The 22,719-nt window shown below is 40.2% G+C and overlaps 6 protein-coding genes and 1 pseudogene across 6 annotated transcripts; 3 read left to right on the top strand and 4 right to left on the bottom strand.

The window, feature by feature from the left end:
* Positions 1-320: 320 nt before the first annotated feature.
* LOC144649207 (lipase ZK262.3-like) lies at positions 321-2,311 on the bottom strand. Its single transcript, XM_078508666.1, has one exon. It carries the CDS (start codon positions 2,143-2,145, stop codon positions 1,012-1,014), a length of 1,134 nt encoding a protein of 377 aa, XP_078364792.1. The 5' UTR covers positions 2,146-2,311; the 3' UTR covers positions 321-1,011.
* A 726-nt stretch (positions 2,312-3,037) lies between these two features.
* On the bottom strand, positions 3,038-4,528 carry LOC144649205 (lipase ZK262.3-like). The gene has a single exon (XM_078508664.1). It carries the CDS (start codon positions 4,338-4,340, stop codon positions 3,207-3,209), a length of 1,134 nt encoding a protein of 377 aa, XP_078364790.1. The 5' UTR covers positions 4,341-4,528; the 3' UTR covers positions 3,038-3,206.
* A 703-nt stretch (positions 4,529-5,231) lies between these two features.
* On the bottom strand, positions 5,232-6,877 carry LOC144649206 (lipase ZK262.3-like). Its single transcript, XM_078508665.1, has one exon. The coding sequence runs from the start codon at positions 6,532-6,534 to the stop codon at positions 5,401-5,403; it is 1,134 nt and encodes a 377-aa protein (XP_078364791.1). The 5' UTR covers positions 6,535-6,877; the 3' UTR covers positions 5,232-5,400.
* Positions 6,878-8,186: 1,309 nt separating this feature from the next.
* Positions 8,187-10,172, top strand: LOC144652124 (lipase ZK262.3-like). The gene has a single exon (XM_078512152.1). It carries the CDS (start codon positions 8,263-8,265, stop codon positions 9,490-9,492), a length of 1,230 nt encoding a protein of 409 aa, XP_078368278.1. The 5' UTR covers positions 8,187-8,262; the 3' UTR covers positions 9,493-10,172.
* A 2,581-nt stretch (positions 10,173-12,753) lies between these two features.
* On the top strand, positions 12,754-13,805 carry LOC144649202 (lipase ZK262.3-like; annotated as a pseudogene).
* Positions 13,806-14,881: 1,076 nt separating this feature from the next.
* LOC144649201 (lipase ZK262.3-like) lies at positions 14,882-16,749 on the top strand. Its single transcript, XM_078508659.1, has one exon. It carries the CDS (start codon positions 14,890-14,892, stop codon positions 16,114-16,116), a length of 1,227 nt encoding a protein of 408 aa, XP_078364785.1. The 5' UTR covers positions 14,882-14,889; the 3' UTR covers positions 16,117-16,749.
* Positions 16,750-19,311: 2,562 nt separating this feature from the next.
* LOC144649204 (lipase ZK262.3-like) lies at positions 19,312-22,391 on the bottom strand. Its single transcript, XM_078508663.1, has 2 exons — positions 21,045-22,391; positions 19,312-20,958 (listed from the first exon to the last, which is right to left on the bottom strand). Exon 1 carries the CDS (start codon positions 22,196-22,198, stop codon positions 21,065-21,067), a length of 1,134 nt encoding a protein of 377 aa, XP_078364789.1. The 5' UTR covers positions 22,199-22,391; the 3' UTR covers positions 19,312-20,958; positions 21,045-21,064.
* Between the last annotated feature and the right edge of the window lie 328 nt (positions 22,392-22,719).

Genomic DNA, 22,719 nt, shown 5'->3' with positions numbered 1-22,719 from the left:
AAATTTTAGCCAAAAAGAAGTGGTTTTTTTTTTCAGTAGGCTGTATTCATGCTCTTTGAGAAAGTGGGGGAACTGGGGTTCACTATTTGTTGTAACTTTTTTTCCCTACTTTTCAACCAGTTATTTGAGCTCCAACCGGAAATTTAATAGTCAACCATTCGGGCTGAAACTAGACTTCATTTATACTGTAGCAAATGTCGAGCTTTTAACAAAACCCGTAAAACAATAATAATAATAATAATAATAATAATAATAATAATAATAATAATAATAATAATAATAATAATAATAATAATAATAATAACGAATGTTTATCCAGGATAGCCCTTCAGTACATGCGTACTGTTATCAACGGGGTCCTGCTGATTAAAAATTAAAAATTACTAAAATTACTAATTATATAATATACTATGAAAATTGTGTAAAAAGCGGATCATGCACTTAGTTAAAAACCTTAAAAAACTACAATAAAATATTACAAGTAAAAATCGTCCAACGCTTTCCTAAATAAAAGTCTAACAAATACCATACAAGTCCATACATAAAATTGTAGTATCATTCTATTCAGTCATTTGAACTGCTTGAACTTGGTTTAAAAACTCTTCCACCACTATAAACAGGGTCAGAAAAAGGCGAGGGGAAAAATCCTTGAAGGTCAAGGGAAAGTCGGGGAATTTTATTCTGAAATTTGGTGTTTTCTTGTGCTTTGTGGAGTGTTGCAAAGGACCGGCTATTACGGAGCGTTCGTTATAAAGGTGAACGACACAATCGCTACTAAGACTACAACGTGAACGCTTTTGAGGTGCTTCAAAACTACCCGACGGACAACAGTAGAACTGGAAAAAAGGTTTTTTTATGGCAATTTATTCACCTTTTACAACATACCTTGACAGCCGAACATTTACATACAAATCCTTATATAATAAACAATTATGAACCAGACTAAAACGTGAAATTTCCGTTAAATCAGTTTTCGTGACACGTGATTTGTACCCCGGCCCTCCCTACGTACTAATTTGTCGGACTTAAACGTCTTCTTTTTTTGGAGCTCTCAGCTTCTTCTGGTTTCTTGCGCGTTGTACGTTGAACACAATTTGTCAACCAGAACGATCCAACTTGAACACTAAAGTAGTTCAAGTGTCGTTCGATAGAGATCTGCTTCTCCGAAAAGCTGCATGTGGCGTCTTCATTGTATGGTTTTCCGTGACATTCCCTGTGCGTAGAATTTACGCTGACGGCCTCTTCGCTGTAGAACACCTCCACGCCATGATGATATGGACCGACGAGTTTTTTCGGCACCCCGATCACAATTGGGAAATGAGGGATCAAGTCATTGTCATTAACAACTCTCCAGCTGTTGTTGATAAGTTGATCGTGTTGCAGAGCATAGTCGTAGTTACCAACTCGAGGCATGCCAAACGTGTACAAGATGTTGTTCTTAGGAGGAGCGATGTTGTAATAAGCGAGCCATGTACTTGCCAACGAAGCCAGCGCAGCTCCTAAAGAATGCCCTGTAACCCAGATCTGATATGACGGATACTTCGAAACGAGAGCTTTCACTTCCGCCTCCATACCCGACTGCCATAGCTCCTCAAAGCTTCTCTTCCAGTAGCTTTGAACTTTACCCTTAAGAAATTCTGTCTCAGGGGAAAGCAAGGATTCGAAGAATTCCGCAATCGCTTGCTCAGTCTTCACAGATCCACGAAACGCGATCACGATAGCTTTCACAGCACGCGAAACCGCAACAAAGCCAGAACATTCGTTTCCGAAGATGTCGCACTTCCTCGTAACTACAGGCTGAAGTTTGAACTTGTCAGATGACAGGGAGTTGCCGAGACACTCTTGAGGATGTACTGGGTCGTACGCTGCCGCTGAAAGAAGCAACATCTTCATCGATAATTCAGGATCGTAACGTGACAGTTCGTCAGCGCAATGAGATTTCTGTAAAATGGTTTCTGCTCTGCTGCAAGGGCTTGCCACATCAGCAAAGGGTGTACGACATTTGTTATCCCTCTTGCACCATCTACACTGAATGAATCGCGAGTTCACGCAGTCTTCACAATTGTTGTCGTTACAGAGGAAGGCCACGACTATGATCAGTTGTGTTAGAAAGATGACCACGCCAAGTGCAAGAAAGCGAAACATTGGGATTGATACCTCACCACTCTCACCCTGAATGTATAAAAGCAACGCGAGCTGTTTCACTTGATGAAACAAGTCTTATATTGAACAACGCCTGTCAATCTTGTACCTGCTAAATGCATTTATACCAGAATCGTTTGTGTAATAATTTACTGCTACGTTCAGAGTTTTAAGGACAGATAGCTTGAACAATAGCATCACTACTTCAGAACAGACGAGACCGGTTGATTTGCATGAACTTCACAGTCATGGATCTGTTAAGAGCTGCTGTAATTGTATCTACAACGCAATAAGATGGTCTACAATTCAGTGTAGTTGTTGTTATTTAGAAAGGGAAACTGGGTAAAATTTTAGCCAAAAAGAAGTGTTTTTTTTTTCAGTAGGCTGTATTCATGCTCTTTGAGAAAGTGGGGGAACTGGGGTTCACTATTTGTTGTAACTTTTTTTCCCTACTTTTCAATCCGTAATTTGGGCTCCAACCGGAAATTTAATAGTCAACCATTCGGGCTGAAACTGGACTTCATTTATACTGTAGCAAATGTCGAGCTTTTAACAAAACCCGTAAAACAAATACCATACAAGTCCATACATAAAATTGTAGTATCATTCTATTCAGTCATTTGAACCGCTTGAACTTGGTATAAAAACTCTTCCACCACTATAAACAGGGTCAGAAAAAGGCGAGGGGAAAAATCCTTGAAGGTCAAGGGAAAGTCAGGGAATTTTATTCTGAAATTTAGTGTTTTTTGTGCTTTGTGGAGTGTTGCAAAGGACCGGCTATTACGGAGCGTTCGTTATAAAGGTGAACGACACAATCGCTACTAAGACTATAACGTGAACGCTTTTGAGGTGCTTCAAAACTACCCGACGGACAACAATAGAACTGGAAAAAAGGTTTTCTAATGGCAATTTATTCATCTTTTACATCATTCCTTGTGACAGCCGAACATTTACATACAAATCCTTTTAATGCCTCTATGTAATAAACGATTATGAACCAGACTTAAACGTGAAATTTCCGTTAAATTTTTCGTGACACGTGATTTGTACCCCGGTCCTCCCCACTAATTTCTCGGACTTAAACGCCTTCTTTTTTTGGAGCTCTCAGCTGCTTCTGGTTTCTTGCGCGTTGTACGGTGAACACAATTTGTCAACCAGAACGATCCAACTTCAACACTAAAGTAGTTCAAGTGTCGTTCGATTGAGAGCTGCTTCTCCGAAAAGCTGCATGTGGCGTCTTCATTGATTGGTTTTCCGTGACATTCTCTGTGCGTAGAATTTACACTGATGGCCTCTTCGCTGTAGAAAACCTCCACGCCGTGATGATAAGGACCGGAGAGTTTTTTCGGCACCCCGATCACAATTGGAAAATGAGGGATCAAGTCGTTGTCATTAACAACTCTCCAACTGTTGTTGACAAGTTGATCGTGTTGCAGAGCATAGTCGTAGTCACCAACTCGAGGCATGCCAAACGTGTACAAGATGATGTTCTTAGGAGGAGCGATGTTGTAATAAGCGAGCCATGTACTTGCCAACGAAGCCAGCGCAGCTCCTAAAGAATGCCCTGTAACCCAGATCTGATATGACGGATACTTCGAAACGAGAGCTTTCACTTCCGCCTCCATACCCGACTGCCATAGCTCCTCGAAGCTTCTCTTCCAGTAGCTTTGAACTTTACCCTTAAGAAATTCTGTCTCAGGGGAAAGCAAGGATTCGAAGAATTCCGCAATCGCTTGCTCAGTCTTCACAGATCCACGAAACGCGATCACGATAGCTTTCACAGCACGCGAAACCGCAACAAAGCCAGAACATTCGTTTCCGAAGATGTCGCACTTCCTCGTAACTACAGGCTGAAGTTTGAACTTGTCAGATGACAGGGAGTTGCCGAGACACTCTTGAGGATGTACTGGGTCGTACGCTGCCGCTGAAAGAAGCAACATCTTCATCGATAATTCAGGATCGTAACGTGACAGTTCGTCAGCGCAATGAGATTTCTGTAAAATGGTTTCTGCTCTGCTGCAAGGGCTTGCCACATCAGCAAAGGGTGTACGACATTTGTTATCCCTCTTGCACCATCTACACTGAATGAATCGCGAGTTCACGCAGTCTTCACAATTGTTGTCGTTACAGAGGAAGGCCACGACTATGATCAGTTGTGTTAGAAAGATGACCACGCCAAGTGCAAGAAAGCGAAACATTGGGATTGATACCTCACCACTCTCACCCTGAATGTATAAAAGCAACGCGAGCTGTTTCACTTGATGAAACAAGTCTTATATTGAACAACGCCTGTCAATCTTGTACCTGCTAAATGCATTTATACCAGAATCGTTTGTGTAATAATTTACTGCTACGTTCAGAGTTTTAAGGACAGATAGCTTGAACAATAGCATCACTACTTCAGAACAGACGAGACCGGTTGATTTGCATGAACTTCACAGTCATGGATCTGTTAAGAGCTGCTGTAATTGTATCTACAACGCAATAAGATGGTCTACAATTCAGTGTAGTTGTTGTTATTTAGAAAGGGAAACTGGGTAAAATTTTAGCCAAAAAGAAGTGTTTTTTTTTCAGTAGGCTGTATTCATGCTCTTTGAGAAAGTGGGGGAACTGGGGTTCACTATTTGTTGTAACTTTTTTTCCCTACTTTTCAATCCGTAATTTGGGCTCCAACCGGAAATTTAATAGTCAACCATTCGGGCTGAAACTGGACTTCATTTATACTGTAGCAAATGTCGAGCTTTTAACAAAACCCGTAAAACAAATACCATACAAGTCCATACATAAAATTGTAGTATCATTCTATTCAGTCATTTGAACCGCTTGAACTTGGTATAAAAACTCTTCCACCACTATAAACAGGGTCAGAAAAAGGCGAGGGGAAAAATCCTTGAAGGTCAAGGGAAAGTCAGGGAATTTTATTCTGAAATTTAGTGTTTTTTGTGCTTTGTGGAGTGTTGCAAAGGACCGGCTATTACGGAGCGTTCGTTATAAAGGTGAACGACACAATCGCTACTAAGACTATAACGTGAACGCTTTTGAGGTGCTTCAAAACTACCCGACGGACAACAATAGAACTGGAAAAAAGGTTTTCTAATGGCAATTTATTCATCTTTTACATCATTCCTTGTGACAGCCGAACATTTACATACAAATCCTTTTAATGCCTCTATGTAATAAACGATTATGAACCAGACTTAAACGTGAAATTTCCGTTAAATTTTTCGTGACACGTGATTTGTACCCCGGTCCTCCCCACTAATTTCTCGGACTTAAACGCCTTCTTTTTTTGGAGCTCTCAGCTGCTTCTGGTTTCTTGCGCGTTGTACGGTGAACACAATTTGTCAACCAGAACGATCCAACTTCAACACTAAAGTAGTTCAAGTGTCGTTCGATTGAGAGCTGCTTCTCCGAAAAGCTGCATGTGGCGTCTTCATTGATTGGTTTTCCGTGACATTCTCTGTGCGTAGAATTTACACTGATGGCCTCTTCGCTGTAGAAAACCTCCACGCCGTGATGATAAGGACCGGAGAGTTTTTTCGGCACCCCGATCACAATTGGAAAATGAGGGATCAAGTCGTTGTCATTAACAACTCTCCAACTGTTGTTGACAAGTTGATCGTGTTGCAGAGCATAGTCGTAGTCACCAACTCGAGGCATGCCAAACGTGTACAAGATGATGTTCTTAGGAGGAGCGATGTTGTAATAAGCGAGCCATGTACTTGCCAACGAAGCCAGCGCAGCTCCTAAAGAATGCCCTGTAACCCAGATCTGATATGACGGATACTTCGAAACGAGAGCTTTCACTTCCGCCTCCATACCCGACTGCCATAGCTCCTCGAAGCTTCTCTTCCAGTAGCTTTGAACTTTACCCTTAAGAAATTCTGTCTCAGGGGAAAGCAAGGATTCGAAGAATTCCGCAATCGCTTGCTCAGTCTTCACAGATCCACGAAACGCGATCACGATAGCTTTCACAGCACGCGAAACCGCAACAAAGCCAGAACATTCGTTTCCGAAGATGTCACACTTCCTCGAAACTACAGTCTGAAGTTTGAACTTGTCAGATGACAGGGAGTTGTCGAGGCATTCTTGAGGATGTACCGGGTCGTACGCTACCGCTGAAAGAAGCAACATTTTCATCGATAATTCAGGATCGTAACGTGACACTTCGTCAGCACAATGAGATTTCTGTACAATGGTTTCTGCTCTGCTGCAAGGGCTTTTCGCATCAGCAAAGGGCGTGCGACATTTGTTATCCCTCTTGCACCATCTACACTGAATGAATCGCGAGTTAACGCAGTCTTCGCAATTGTTGTCGTTACAGAGGAAGGCCACAGCTATAATCAGTTGTGTTAAAAAGATGACCAAGCCAAGTTCAAAATAGCGAAACATTTTCCCGTCGGGATTGATACCTCACCACTCTCACTCTGAATGTATAAAGGCAACGCGAGCTGTTTCACTTGATGAAACGAGCCTTATATTGAACAACGCCTGTCAATCTGAGGTATTGTATTGGTTCGAAACTGAATCGGAATAAATTATTCTATAAAAAATTTCTATAGTTCGAAAGTAATTTGTAATGTGTTGGTCCGCACTGCCTTTACAAGACTTCACAGAAAGTTATCACGCCTGCTCATGTTTCTCCGTCCGGGTCCTTCATTGGCTACGAAGCGTTTTCGAATTCGGTTATAACAGCAATTTTAGACACATTGTGTTATGTTTTTAAAAGGCTGGGTCTGTTATAGGGATAATTTCAATGAAACACCGTGTGACGAAACTGAAAACGTTACCAGAAGGAACTAGAAACCCAATAATATCATATCGGCATCGTGAGCTTGAATTGAGTAAACTTCAAACGTTTTTTAAAACGTAGAAGATCCTTTTACATTACAATGATCCTTTTTCATTTCGATTATTACATGCTCTTTCATTTCATCAAGGTTTAAAGCCAACTTTAAAATAGCTAAAACTGGGTAAACCTGTCGTCCGTATCTGCTGAGACTCGTGGAAACTAAAATCTTAATTTGAAATGTTTCGTTTTCATACCTCAGCACCAGAACAATGACCGACAAATTACGTCAGAACTCGGGGAGTTCAGCTGAATTGCGGATTAAAGTCTTTGCAACTGAAATTTACGGGCATAGACAAAAGTTCTTTACCTTAAGTGTTAAAATTCGGCAGATTGGTTTTGCCATCGTTTCATTCGTTACTACTTAAGTTTGCAGTGTCAAGAGGTTTTTACGAACAACAAGTTATAATTTATGCATTTACTGATTATTCGAAACTAGAAAAATATTAATATGGGCAAAACACCAGACCACATAGAATCTTTTCAGTTTAAACAACAAATAGGAAGCCGTTTGTGTTTTCGAAAAAAAAATTTTTAGGTCTAGGGCTGAACGGAAGATATAATTTTCTGAAAAGGAAATGTCATTTATGAAGTAAATGAAATGTTTTGAAATATTCTTTTCTTTCGTATTAGGTCTTGATGGAGTTCAGCTGATAAATAACATAAAAGAAAACAGTATTTAGCTGCACGGACGGTTTGAATCGTATTTTGGAGTGTTGGGATTTTTCAGTGCAGAGCCATCTCTTACTTGTACTGAGAGTCTACAAAACGGACTTTGTCACGGATTTTACCAGATTTTTGAACAGCCAAGATTTGTATTTGTGTCTCAGGAAACCTAAAACTAATAGTCCTATTTAGTTCAAAATTGCTATATTAGAGCACTGAAACTGTTATCGAGCATCTTTGGGAAAAGTAAATTGGACAGCGGTTAGCTTAAAAAAAGACCTCGACGAGGTGAACAGCTGAGCCTGCAATATGGTCATGTGATACTGGTCAGCGGATACCCTGTTTTGACAGCTGTCAATTGACCATAACATGGATGTCCAATATCAAACAAACCGTACAAGCCGACGTTACCGTTCATAAGGTAAGGTTCTCCCCCCCCCCCCCTTCCCTGCTCAGGTTACACATTCTGGGAAAGTTCAGAAGTCACATGAGTCCATACATAAAAGGCTGAAGCCTGCTTACTGCATATAATATGTTGAATGTGTCAGGCGAGGACAACCCTAGAACATCCACGGTAGTTGAATCATTTCAAGTTTCCTTTGACCATGTTTGGTCCGGTGTTATGCTTCTTTGTTATCCTTCCACAACTCACTGTAGTCGAGGCATTCCTCTGTAGTGCCAAGACCTGCGGTGCATGCGTGAGCTCGTCGTTCATGAAGCCGTGTAGATGGTGCAAGAGGGATAACGAATGTCATGCACCAGGCGCTGTAGCAACAAACCCTTGCAAGAGGGCGGAAAACACTGTGGAGAAATCTCATTGTGATGACGAATTGTCGCATTATGATCCTGAATTATCGATGAAGATGTTACTTCTTTCAGCGGTAGCGTACGACCAGTCTGGTGACCGGGAACATCAACAGAAATGTCTCAACAACTCCATGAAAACCGGAAACTTCCAACTTCAGAGTGTGGTTACAAAGGTTTGTGATGTCGCCAATGATCATGACTGCTCTGGTTATGTTGCTGTTTCACACGCATTGAAAGTTATTGTGGTCGCTTTTCGCGGCTCCACGCATTTTGATCAGGTGGTTGTCCAATTCGTAGAAACCTTGATTGCCCCTAAGGTAAAGTTCTTCGATGGCAAAGTTCAAACCTACTGGAAGAGAGGTTTTGACACGTTATGGCCAAGCATGGAGGCGGAAGTAAAATCTCTCGTTTCGCAGAATCCATCGTATCAGATCTGGGTTACAGGACATTCTTTAGGAGGTGCAATGGCTTCATTGGCAAGTACATGGCTCAGTTATTACGACATCGCTTCTCGTAAGAACATCATCTTGTACACGTTTGGCATGCCTCGAGTAGGTAACTACGATTATGCTCTGCAACACGACCAACTTGTCAACAACAGTTGGAGAGTTGTTAACGACAATGACTTGATCCCTCATTTCCCAAGCTTAGCTTCCGTTAACATTTTTAACGGCCCCTACCATCACGGAGTGGAAGCTTTTTACAGCGAGGAAGCTACCAGCGTATACTCTGCACACAGGGAATGCCACGGCAAACCGTACAACGAAGACGTCACATGCAGTTTCTCCGAACTGACGCGATCTATTGAGAAACACAAGACTTATTTCAGCATTCCGGTAGGAACATTCTGGAAGGAGAAATGTCTCACCGAAAGCAAAGGCGCTAACCATCGGAGCACTCCAGTTGTGGCTCGTAAAAGAAGTTCAGCTCCTCAGATGGGCTCCTACATGTTAGGTCAATTTCGTCCGTTTTTTACTAAGGTTTGGTGCCTTCATTCAGTGCTGTTTACCAGTTTGGCACTACATTAATCATTAAACTTACGTTTGTTTATACTGGGAAAGATTAAGGTTATACATTTTTAATTAAGAACACATATCTTGGGGCTGAGACTAAATGCTCGTAATATTTTTTATCATTGAGCCTGAACGTTTACAAAAAAGGCATTTTTGTATTAGGTCACTCGATCATTTCATTTAATGTCAATGTTACGTCGCAAATGGATGCGAACAAAATTTAATTTTCACTGTACAGGTATTTGCCAATAGCTTCTGTCATCCTTCAATACTTTGTATGTGGCATGTTCACAAGATCGTGGCCTTTATCAGCCTCAGTTTTCGCATAAAAAGTTTTTAAGATTTATACGACAAACCTGGCTTAAACCTTTGAAGCCTGTAGGCTAAGTGGTAGTTTAGCTGAAAACTTGCATGCGATTTAACTCTTGTAATAATCAAACTTGTGATCATATACTTGAAATGGCTGCCATATTACAGCTAAAGCATTGCTCACATAATAAATAACCTACAATGTTGTCGAGCACCCCTCATCCTCTCTTGCGAGCACTTTTTTTTTTCAGTACTAAGTTCAGTTACGACTAGTGTAGATATAGCTATCAGGATATTTCCTTGTTGTTATATAAATTTTGTTAACAACAGGCACTAAATGACAAATCACTGGTCGTCCACAGTGTAGTTCCATGTGAAGCTTGAATAAAATACTTTGGACTTATTATGCAAAGCTGTCACGTAGTTATACTGAATTTTATGGGTGGGTAAAAAGGAATTAAACAGCCGACCGTACGCGTCTAGCATAATGACTTCACTCAAATTGTTGAATATGCATGCCCCTGCTTTATGACTGAACATATTAAAAAAGTCATCGATATCACAGCAACTTCGCTTCAATAGAGCGATTTTCGTCGAGTGTCGTAAAACCAAAACCAAAATTATCATTCTGGCCAATCACAAAGGACAAAGACAGTCCAGTGAACAAAACAATGAGATTAATTGCTGTTTCACTTGATGATACGCGCCTTGTATTGAGCATCGCACGCCAATGAATTGTATTGGTTCGAAACTGAATTGAATAAATTATTCCATGAAATAATTTCAAGTTACTTTTTGAAAGTAATTTGTTATAGCTTGGGCCAGCACTTAAAAGCGGAACGGTTTATCTTGGTAATGTTTTTTCGTCAGGGCCGCTCGAATTCGTTATCAAACATTTTTGAATTCGGTTTAGACACATCGTTACGTTTTTAAAGGGCGGGGTTTGTTATAAGGAGAATTGAACTGAAACACCGAACACCGACAGACGAAACTGAAAACGTTGTCAGAAGAAGCTAGAAGCCCAACCACGTTTAAAGTTCTGGCAATAATATCGTATCGGTATCGTAAGCTTAAATTGAGTAAACTTCTAAAGTTTTAAGATCCTTTTAATATACATTTTGATTATTACATGCACTCTTACTCATTTCATCAAGGTTAAAAGCTGACTTAAAAATCGTAAAAAATAGCTAAAACCGTGTAAACCTTTCCTCCGTATCTGTTGAGACTCCGTGAAAAACTAAAATCTTTATTTAAATGTTTTGTCTCAGTTATACCTCAGCACCTGAACAAATATGATAGCCAACAAATTACGTTAGACCTCGGAGAACTCTCAGCGCGGGTTGAAGTGTTTGAAACTAAAATCTCAGTAAACATAGTCAACAGTTCTTTACCTTAAAATTCAGCAGTTTGGTATTGACATCGTTTCATTCATCACGTTCGGCCAGGGGGGTAAGTGGTATACCAGTATTTTTGAAAAACCTGTACCCACTATAGCCAAAATTTCACCTCAAAATCATGGAAATACCAAAATTTGGAAAAACAAAGTATACTTTATACCCATGAAGGCCCAATTTTTAGCGTAAAACTACTGTATACCCAATCTAAAATACCCCCTCTAAGTCCTGTATAACGTATACCTAAAACCCTGACCGACCCTGATTGATTCGTTATTACTGAACTTTGCAGTGTCAAGATGGTTTTTACAAACAACAAGTTAGACTGAGCGATTATTCGAACCTTTAAAATGATTAATATGGGCAAAATACCAAACGTGGGCGAAAGCAATAAAATAGAATCTTTTCAGTTTAAACAATAACAAGCTATAAATTTTAATACATAAGTTATTATTCAAAACTTTAAAATGTTTAATATGGGCAAAACAACAGACTTGTCTTAAGCGTAAGCTATAAGATAATCTTTTTTAGTTTAACCCTTAGTATGCTGAAATTACTCCAAAAACACGTTTTCTTAACTGTTAATTGTTTTTATTGGCTCTACGGTCCTAAATTTCTCTAAACTTTGCTAGAAATGCACTTTCTGAGACTGCAGTAAGTTTTTGATGAAATTTCCATGTAGAAATGTACAACATTTTACTTTGGGGCATGCGGATAAGCCAAAATTTGGACCTTTTTTTTGCTGAACCGTTCCGATTTTTTTCCACTGATTACTCTTTATAGGTCTAAGGCTAGACAGAAGATAGAAAAATTTTCGAAACGAATATCATTGAATAAGTAAATCTAAACATGTCAGCAAGCCACTATATGGAAAGAGACAATAAGTGCTAAAGCCAAACATTTAAGTCTTGATCATGATGGCGTAAATAACACGAAATAAAACAGTAATTAGCAGCACGGACGGACAATTTCAATCGTGTTCTGGTTGTTGTCGGTTACATGGGATTTTACTGTGTACAGCAATTTTTTACCCCAACTCGTACTCAGAGTTTACATGTTATTCAAGGTCATTCAACGATGATCGCCGGCAGTAATAACGTTTGTTGCTCACATTAATGATGATTTCCATCAAAACAGGAAGCAATTTACATTCAAATTTCAGGGAAATCCCGGATTAGAGTTTGAAACTGAAAATTGCGTGGTTTGAGTTTCGGTTTCGGTCACATATTGTATTGAATTAAATTGCCGGTCGTAATCATGACTTTCTTGCTAACATTTTCATATTTACAGGAAGCAATTTCATTCAGATTTCAAATTTCATTATTCAACATTTGCATGGTCTGTTGCATAAGGTCATTTAGATTTTCGTTATTCCGAAATTCAAGACTACCTTTCACTACAAGTTGTCAAAATTAGAACCATACATATCTCATGACCATTCTGGGAAAGTTCCGAAGTTACATGAGTCCATACAGGTTAAGGCCTGTTTACTGCATATAATATGTTTAGTGCCTTAGGCGAGATCAAGACTAGAACATCCACGGCAGTTGAATCATTTCAAGTTCCCTTCGATCATGTTTGGGCCAGCGTTATGTGTATTTGTTTTCCTTCCACAAATCACGGTAGTTGGGGCCTTTTGTAGCGCCAAGACCTGCGAAAACTGCGTGAGCTCAGGGTTCATTCAGTGTAGATGGTGCAAGAGGGATAACGAATGCCATGCACCAGGCGCTGTTGCAACCAACCCTTGTAGCAGAGCGGAAAACGTTGTAGAAAAATCTCATTGTACTGACGAACTGTCATTACGATACTGGATTATCCATGAAGATGTTGATTCTCTCAGCGGCAGCATACGACCCAGAGCATCCTCAAGAGTGCCTCGATAACTCCCTGCCATCTGACAAGTTCCAACTTCAGACTGTCGTTACGAAGAACTGTGACTTTGTTGACCACAACTGTGCTGGCTATGTTGCAATTTCGCGTTCCATGCAAGTTATTGTGGTGGCTTTCCGCGGCACTGAGGATTTGGGCCAAGCGTTTTATGAATTCGTGGAGTCTCTACTTGCCCCGAAAACTCCATTTCTGAATGGCCAGGTTCAAACTTACTGGAAGAGAGGTTTTGACACGTTGTGGCCGAGCATGGAGGCGGAAGTAAAAACTCTCGTTTCGCAGAATCCATCGTATCAGATCTGGGTTACAGGACATTCCTTAGGAGGTGCTATAGCCTCCTTGGCAAGTACATGGCTCAGTTATTACAACATCGCTCCTCGAAAGAACATCATCTTGTACACGTTTGGCATGCCTCGAGTTGGAAACTACGACTATGCTCTGCAACACGACCAACTTGTCAACAACAGTTGGAGAGTTGTTAATGACGATGATGCAATCCCCCACTTCCCATCGGTTGCTTCTGTGAGCGTCCTGAACGGTCCCTACCATCACGGAGTGGAAGCTTTTTACAGTCAGATAGCTACCAGCGTAAATTTTCCACACAAGGAATGTCACGGCAAGCCGTTTAACGAAGATGCTACTTGCAGTTTCTCCGAAGTAACGCGATCTATCGAGAAACATAAAACTTATTTCAGCATTCCAGTCGGAACATTCTGGAAGAAGAACTGTGTTCGCTGAACACATAAAAGATGCGAGACATCGTATCACCCAAGAAGAGTGGCTCGTATATTGTAGCTCAACTTCGTCAATTGTTTACCAGCTTCTCATTACATTAAACATAGTTTTGTTACAGTAGAAAGACTGAGAAAGATAGAATCTGATCAGTTAGGAACAACACATAGCTGACATAGGAAGCCGTGGGTGCTTTCGAAAAGTACTTTTTATAGGTCTAGGGCTGGAAAGAAGATAGAATTTCCGAAAAAAAGATTAATCAAGTAAATCTAAACATGCCTACAGTTACTGTGGAAAGAGAAAATGTGGGCGCTGAGCCAAAATAAACAAACAGAATATTCTCTTCTGTCGCATCAGTTAAGTCTTGATCATAATGGCGTTCACTCCGGTTAGCCTAGTACGCACTTTGGTTAGCCTGTTTACGGTTAGCTTTCAATAATGGTGAAGGTAACACAATATATTCTCTTATTATGCATTCTGCATTTTGCGTTCTGCGTTCTGCATTCTGCGTTCTGCAAACACCGGATTTTTACTGGGTACAGCAATCTTTTGGCCCAACTCTTACTCAGAGTTTACATGTTACTCAACGATGATTGCCGGCGGTAATAACTTTTGTTGCCCGCATTTCCATTATAACAGGAAGCGATTTACATTCAAATTTCAGGGAAATCCCGGATTCTTAAAATTGCGTGGTTTGAGTTTTTGGGTTCGGTCCCATATTGTATTAAATTGCCATTTGTAATGACTTTCTTGCTTACATTCCCTAATTACAGAAAACAATTTCATTTACATTTCACGTTTCATTATAGAGTTCGACACTGAAAAATCTGCATGGTAGAGCTTCGCCAAGTTTCATAAGGTCATTTAGATTATCATTATACCGAAATTCAAGACTACCTTTCATTACAAGTTGTCAAAATAAGGACGGCATAATCTAATGACACATTCTAGGAAGGTTTGGAAGTCACGTGGTTCCATACATAAAAGGCTAAAGCCTGTTTACTGCATATAATATGTTGAATGCGTCAGGCGCGGTCAAGACTAGAACATCAGTTCAAGACAGTTGAATCATTTCAAGTTCCCTTCAACCATGTTTGGTCCGGTGTTGTGTTTCTTTGTTATCCTTCCACAACTCACCGTAGTCGAGGCATTCGTCTGTAATGACAAGACCTGCGATGCCTGCGTAAGCTCGGGGCTCCTTGAATGTAGATGGTGCAAGAGGGACAACGAATGTCATGCACCAGGCGCTGTAGCAACAAACCCTTGCAAGAGGGCGGAAAACATTTTGGAGAAATCTCATTGTGATGACAAATTGTCGCGTTACGATCCTGAATTATCGATGAAGATGTTGTATCTTTCAGCTGTAGCGTATGACCAGTCTGGTGACCGCGAACATCAACAGAAATGTCTCGACAACTCCTTGGAAACCGGAAACTTCCAACTTCAGAGTGTGGTTACAAAGGTTTGTGATGTTGCCAATGATCATGACTGCTCTGGTTATGTTGCTGTTTCCCATACATTGAACGTTATTGTGGTCGCTTTCCGCGGCTCCAAGCATTTTGATCAAGCGTTTGCCCAATTTCTAGAAACCTTGTTTGCCCCTAAGGTAAAGTTCTTCGATGGTGAAGTTCAAACCTACTGGAAGAGAGGTTTTGATGTGTTATGGCCGAGCATGGAGGCGGAAGTAAAAGATCTCGTTTCGCAGAACCCATCGTATCAGATCTGGGTTACAGGACATTCTTTAGGAGGTGCAATGGCCTCTTTGGCAAGTACATGGCTCAGTTATTACAACATCGCTCCTCGGAAGAACATCATCTTGTACACGTTTGGCATGCCTCGAGTTGGTAACTACGACTATGCTCTGCAACACGATCAACTTGTCAACAACAGTTGGAGAGTTGTTAATGACGATGACGCGGTCCCTCACTTTCCGAGCGTAGTTTCCTTGAGTATCATAAACGGTCCTTACCATCATGGAGTGGAAGCCTTCTACAGCGAAGAAGCTACCAGCGTATATTCTGCACACAGGGAATGTCACGGCAAATGGTACAACGAAGACATGACTTGCAGTTTCTCCGAAGTGACACGATCTTTCGATAAACACAAGACTTATTTCAGCATTCCGATCGGAACATTTTGGAAGAAAGATTGTCTCACTGAACGCAAAGGCGCTAACCATCGGAGCACTCCAGTTGTAGCTCGTCAAAGAAGTTCAGCTCCTCAGATCGGCTCCTACATGTTGGGTCAATTTTGTCAGTTTTTTACTAAAGTTTGGTTTCTCAATTCAGTGCTGTTTACCAGCTTGGCGTTACATTAAAGGTCATTAAACATACTTTTGCTTATAGAAAGATTAAGGTTATACATTTTTAAATAAGAACACATATCTTGGGGCTGAGATTAAATTATCTTAAGTTTTTTTTATAATAAGCCTGGACGTTTGCAAAAAGTCGCAAATAGATGCAAAGAAAATTTAATTCTCACTGTTCATGTATTTGCCAGTAGCTTCTACGTAATATTTTTTGTCATACTTCAATACTTTGTATGTAGCATGTTTACAAAATCGTAGCCTTAGTATTCGCATAATAACATTTGAAGATTTACACACCAAACCTGATTTTTAAAAACCTTTGTAGCCTGTATACATAATGATAGTTTAGCTGACACTTTGTAATACTTGTAATCAAACTTGTGATTACGTATAAATGGCTGTCATATAGCAGCTTAAGCATTGCTCATATCATTAACAACCTACAAAATTGCTGAGCACTATATTTTATTTTGAGTACTAAGTTCAGTTACAATTTGTGTATGTATAGTTATCGCTATAAGGATATTTCCTTGTTTCTGTAAACAGCTCGTTAACAATCGGACGTGTAATGACGGGTCACTGGTGTCCACAGTTTAGTTCCATGTGAAGCTTGAATAAAATACTTACGTTTTATTGTGCAAAGCTGTCACGTAGAAATGCTGAATTTAAGTCATGGGTGGGTAAAACTGAGAGCCAGCCGGCTAGCACAATGTCTTAATCCAAACCTCCACTGTGTATCAACAAAATCTAAGTGAAAATTGATCCGTGGAACCACTAACTACGTCATCCGAGCCAAATTCGTATCCAGTCTCCGGGCCCACTGTTTTGGCCTACTGAGGGCACTTTAGGCGGCAAAAAGTCCGATTTCTCTCTCTTTGACATTATCCTTTTTTTTAGCTTTTCGGACAGAAGCCGAGACATAATAAGCTACCAAAAAAAGCAAAACCCTTTTTTTACTTCATAGGCACTTTAAGTTTCAGCTGAAATTCATTTACGAGATCATGCTTATAAGTTTTCCTTACAGATTTCACATGATACTCGCACGCACACAAGTTGCACTTAATTCGACTTGTTTCTCTGGCTATGAAGTTCGAATCAAAACGTTCACAATTAATACAGTTACCTCCAAAACTCTCAAATGGGGGAAACGTACAGCTTTCTGCGAAAAGACTCCAGTTAACGTTACCTCCCGCCCCACCCTCGACCTCGTCATGCAATTTTCCCCCTAAAGAATAATGTGATGAACTATTTGTTGAACAATTTCTTAAATCTTAGACGGTAAATATTCCAACTACGAATTTAAAAAATTCATTAGCAAGCATTCATTCTCAGAGGCGTGAATATTCATTACTATCGCCGCTGAAACAAAGTAATATAATGCGCAACTTGTGACCTTTACTGCGTCAGAAGTTTCAGTATATTTCGTAGGTATCGTTTTCGGAGAAGGAAATTTGTTCTGAGCTGGAAAGCAAAGTTATTGGTTCCTCCTTTTTTTAAACAATGCTTTCAGATCATTAACAAGATCTTTTCAACGATATCTTTCCAAATCAAATCTCTCAGCTCCTTTACACAAGACTGGTATGTGTCGTCAGTGACAAGAAAAAATACCTCAGCTCTAGATCTTTCGCAGAAAATTACCCACATGATGTAATTTTAGTTTCGAAAATGTTCTTTGCTTCATGCGAAAAAACAAGTAACCGTTTTCCTTTCTACGTCTTAAGGGGGCGTGTCGACTTCAGTCTGTTTTATATTTGGGACAAAAACTCTAGTTCTTATATTATGAATAGTGATTGAAATTTGAAGTTGAAAAGCCACGAACTTTCACAAAGGAATGCGTTGTTTTGCTCACCCACGTGCGAGGAAAGTTTTAGCTCTTGTCAAAGTGGCATGGGGACATTTTGGTAAGTCAATGCTTTTAGAATAGCGGCTTTGCTTGAGAATCGAAATCGCTTTGATGCGAAGAAAACGGTAAGAAAACTTACTAACAAGATTAATATGGAGAAGAAAATCATGCCAGCAAGGCTAAAGCAACTCTTGAAAGCTTAAAAGAATGTAATTTTTTTAAATTATACCACATGTTTTGTTACATCAAGCACAGAAGTTCGTAAAACAGGCTGTCGAAAATCTCCTGTTTCGGAAAAGTGGCCGTCCTTAATACTTTGAACGGCCGCCTGGCTAAGGAAGGTGGATGTTAACAAATATGTCAAATTTACTTTAGCTAAAAATATTAACACCTTTTCCCCCTTACCCAGTGTCATTGCCCTTATTTGCTATTTTAATGTGTTTATTTTCATTTTCCTGGTGGATCAAGGGGGGTGGCTAGCCACCCAATCCACCCCCCCCCCTGGATCCGCCCCCGTACATTTACACTGTTTACTTACTTTATTATGGCGGGCTGAATCGTGTTCTGGGTCCCGTTATCCATAGAATGCTATTAAAAAGTTCCACAGAAACCTTACACAACGTACATTCTAACGGCGTATGCGCATGCGCTAAAAATATATATGAAAGGCAAAACAGTGAAATCTATAAAAATAAATAAATAAATAAATAAATAAATCTTCTTTATTTTACGAGGGTAGCACGTAGTAGTCTTTCGACTAACAAACCTGTGGCCCTCGGATTCCCGATCGAATTAGAATTAAAAAGTGTTTATTTTTAGGGAGGGAGGAAAACCGGAGAACCCGGAGAAAAACCCGGAGAAAAACCCACGGAGCAAGCCGGAAGAAGACCAATAACAAACTTAACCCACATATGACGCCGGGTGCGGGATCGAACCCGGTGTCCTAGCCGATTTTGTCCCCCCTGGATTTTGTCCCCCCGAGAGTCAATATTTGCTAGCGGATTTTGTCCCCCCTTCGCGAATTTTGACCCCCCGTCATAAGTGATCATACTTCGCTATCGTACTCCTGGAGTCGTAAACGAATAAAAGAAAAGACGATTAACTGTGAATACGAATATTTCATGAACATTGAAAATACGAAATAGACAAGGTAAGTCTCGGTGTTTACCAAACACAGCATGCATACGCATTGGAAAATCTATGTTATTCTCAACACGGCCCGAAGCAACGTTTTCCAATCGAAAATCAAGTGTCATTTTTATTGATCCTAGGCTAAAGTGCAGAACCAAATTTACAATTGCTTTTTTTGTTAGTTTGTTGTATACGTCTGAAGTTATAATAAACAATGTTCGGCTAACAAGTCCCAGTGTCAAGTTAGTTTATAAGAATAAATGTTCGGTTGAGTGAATTTACAAAAATCTGAAAAGATACAGGACAATAATAAGATTACTGGACTCTAATTACATTGCTTTTTTTTGTTTTTACTCTAGACAATACTTGGCTTCACACTAGAGCTTAAAGTATAGTCTAAGTTCAGTGGAACACCGCTTTACGGCGCCCGCTTAATACGAACAGTTTTGTTTGTCCATACATTTTCTCTAACATTAAGTTAATAACAGACAATGGACACTTTTTTCTGTGACCCAAGTGAAACGCTCTCATACAAAGTTTGCCTCGCTTTACGGATACTTTTCGGTCACTGCCTATATTATCTTTGCACCATACATTTTTCCATTTGTAATGGTTATGTGCTTATTGTACCTCGTTAGAAAAATGGGGGGAAAAAAAAAAAAAAAAAAACTTTCTTCAAGCTATGCGTTTTATTCTAGTTGCGTTACCTTATAGCGTGACATCTAATCTACGATACACGATACCTATCGCGAGCGACCGGATATGCAAGGTCAAGTTCTGTCTCTGACCGGACCACACAGACCCATTGTATGATTTCGAGTGACTGCGTAGCGCATGTAAACAGTGATTTTATATGCTGATTTTAAATGGTGAACATGGCGCCAGATAAAAGAAATATGTTCCATACGTTTCAGGGTTTCTGTCCCTTCTTCGGTGGAAAAAAATCAACTGGCATTTCAATTTATTCCACAGAAGAAGGGACAGTAACCCCGAAACAAAAGCAACATATTTCTTTTATCTGGCGCATTATTCTCCTTTACACAGGTCAATTGTACATCTGTCTGTTTACTGAATCTAATAGAATTTGTCAAATATAATTTGTCTCTTTCGTTCATATCTTTTATTAGTCCTTTTTAACTTCCCAGAAGTATTTTGCTTTGTGTTCTTCGCGGCGATTTCTTGTTGTGCTAAACTTAATCTTTGTTCTCTCTGTAGTTAGTTCCCAGTCCTATTCGGTTGTTCGAACGAGAACGACAGAACCGATCCAAGGGCTCCGGCATAAAGCTCGACTACGTCATCGCTTAAAAAGGAAAATATAGGGCTGTGAACAGTCTAAATTACAGCATTTCATTCTAAATTTTGTACTTTGACTTGGTTTCACTAATCGGCATAATAGTATTTGTCTATAAACCAGGACAAACAAATATTTCACGAAATTTCATTGATTTTAACCCTATCCAGACTGGGAGGGACGGAACGTGCCCTCGCTGACTTTGAACGCCTATAACTTTTTCAAGATTCAACCAAACGCTACCAAACTTTGCGAGTTTATCTAAAGTTTATCTGGAAATAATTTGGTAGGGTGAGTTGTTGTGTCAGGAACTTGACGTCACCATAGCAACGGCATTTTGACAGGCATGTTTTCCCAATTTTGTAATTTTCGTGTTTCTATTAAATGTGATGATGAAATGTGATGAAACACTCTGTCGAGTGGTTGATATATCTTCTCAATCGAAACTAAAACTACAACGAAAACGGAAAAATAAAATCGTCAAAATCTATGCTAATTAAGATCAGATTTTCAAACTCCGTCACGGTTCTGATTTCCTTTGTTTTAACTAGATGAATTATTAATGAGTTTGAGAAATACAAATCCTTTTAATTCCTCTATAAAATAAACGATTATGAACCAGACTAAAACGTGAAATTTCCGTTCAATCAGTTTTCGTGACACCTGATTTGTACCCCGGCCCTCCCTACCTACTAATTTCTCGGACTTAAACGCCTTCTTTTTTTGGAGCTCTCAGCTGCTTCTGGTTTCTTGCGCGTTGTACGGTGAACACAATTTGTCAACCAGAACGATGCAACTTCAACACTAAAGTAGTTCAAGTGTCGTTCGATAGAGAGCTGCTTCTCCGAAAAGCTGCATGTGGCGTCTTCATTGATTGGTTTTCCGTGACATTCTCTGTGCGTAGAATTTACGCTGATTGCCTCTTCGCTGTAGAAAACCTCCACGCCGTGATGATAAGGACCGGAGAGTTTTTTCGGCACCCCGATCACAATTGGAAAATGAGGGATCAAGTCGTTGTCATTAACAACTCTCCAACTGTTGTTGACAAGTTGATCGTGTTGCAGAGCATAGTCGTAGTCACCAACTCGAGGCATGCCATACGTGTACAAGATGATGTTCTTAGGAGGAGCGATGTTGTAATAAGCGAGCCATGTACTTGCCAACGAAGCCAGCGCAGCTCCTAAAGAATGCCCTGTAACCCAGATCTGATATGACGGATACTTCGAAACGAGAGCTTTCACTTCCGCCTCCATGCCCGACTGCCATAACTCCTCGAAGCCTCTCTTCCAGTAGCTTTGAACTTTACCTTTAAGAAATTCAGTCTCAGGGGAAAGTAGGGATTCGAAGAACTCCGCAATCGCTTGCTCAAACTTCACAGAGCCACGAAATGCGACAACGATAGCTTTCACGGCATGCGAAACCGCAACAAAGCCAGAACATTCGTTTCCGAAGATGTCACACTTCCTCGAAACTACAGTCTGAAGTTTGAACTTGTCAGATGACAGGGAGTTGTCGAGGCATTCTTGAGGATGTACCGGGTCGTACGCTACCGCTGAAAGAAGCAACATCTTCATCGATAATTCAGGATCGTAACGTGACACTTCGTCAGCACAATGAGATTTCTGTACAATGGTTTCTGCTCTGCTGCAAGGGCTTTTCGCATCAGCAAAGGGCGTGCGACATTTGTTATCCCTCTTGCACCATCTACACTGAATGAATCGCGAGTTCACGCAGTCTTCGCAATTGTTGTCGTTACAGAGGAAGGCCACGACTATGATCAGTTGTGTTAGAAAGATGACCAAGCCAAGTTCAAAATAGCGAAACATTTTCCCGTCGGGATTGATACCTCACCACTCTCACTCTGAATGTAAAGCAACGCGAGATGTTTCACTTGATGTAACGAGCCTTATATTGAACAACGCCTGTCAATTTGATGTATTGTATTGGTTCGAAAGTGAATCGGAATAATCACGCCTGCTCATGTTTCTCCGTCCGGGTCCTTCATTGGCTACGAAGCGTTTTCGAATTCGGTTATATAAACAGCAATTTTAGACACATTGTGTTATGTTTTTAAAAGGCTGGGTCTGTTATAGGGATAATTTCATTGAAACACCGAGTGACGAAACTGAAAACGTTGCCAGAAGGAACTAGAAACCCAATCACGTGGGAAGTTTTGGCAATAATATCATATCGGCATCGTGAGCTTGAATTGAGTGAACTTCAAACGTTTTTTAAAACGTAGAAGATCCTTTTACATTAAAATAATCCTTTTTCATTTCGACTAGGAAAATATTAATATGGGCAAAACACCAGACCAGATAGAATCTTTTCAGTTTTCGAAAAAAAT

This window comes from Oculina patagonica, chromosome 4 (assembly GCF_052425735.1).
Source record: "Oculina patagonica isolate OP01 chromosome 4, crgOcupat, whole genome shotgun sequence".
Taxonomy (NCBI): domain Eukaryota; kingdom Metazoa; phylum Cnidaria; class Anthozoa; order Scleractinia; family Oculinidae; genus Oculina; species Oculina patagonica.
The sequence above is the reverse complement of the archived record's forward strand: the minus strand, read 5'-3'. Positions and strand labels throughout refer to the sequence as shown.

What these genes read in the sequence shown, in the direction of transcription:
- LOC144652124 (XM_078512152.1), top strand. Translation starts at nt 8,263, where the DNA reads ATGTTTGGTCCGGTGTTATGCTTCTTTGTTATCCTTCCACAACTCACT.
- LOC144649206 (XM_078508665.1), bottom strand. Translation starts at nt 6,534, where the DNA reads ATGTTTCGCTATTTTGAACTTGGCTTGGTCATCTTTTTAACACAACTG.
- LOC144649207 (XM_078508666.1), bottom strand. Translation starts at nt 2,145, where the DNA reads ATGTTTCGCTTTCTTGCACTTGGCGTGGTCATCTTTCTAACACAACTG.
- LOC144649205 (XM_078508664.1), bottom strand. Translation starts at nt 4,340, where the DNA reads ATGTTTCGCTTTCTTGCACTTGGCGTGGTCATCTTTCTAACACAACTG.
- LOC144649204 (XM_078508663.1), bottom strand. Translation starts at nt 22,198, where the DNA reads ATGTTTCGCTATTTTGAACTTGGCTTGGTCATCTTTCTAACACAACTG.
- LOC144649201 (XM_078508659.1), top strand. Translation starts at nt 14,890, where the DNA reads ATGTTTGGTCCGGTGTTGTGTTTCTTTGTTATCCTTCCACAACTCACC.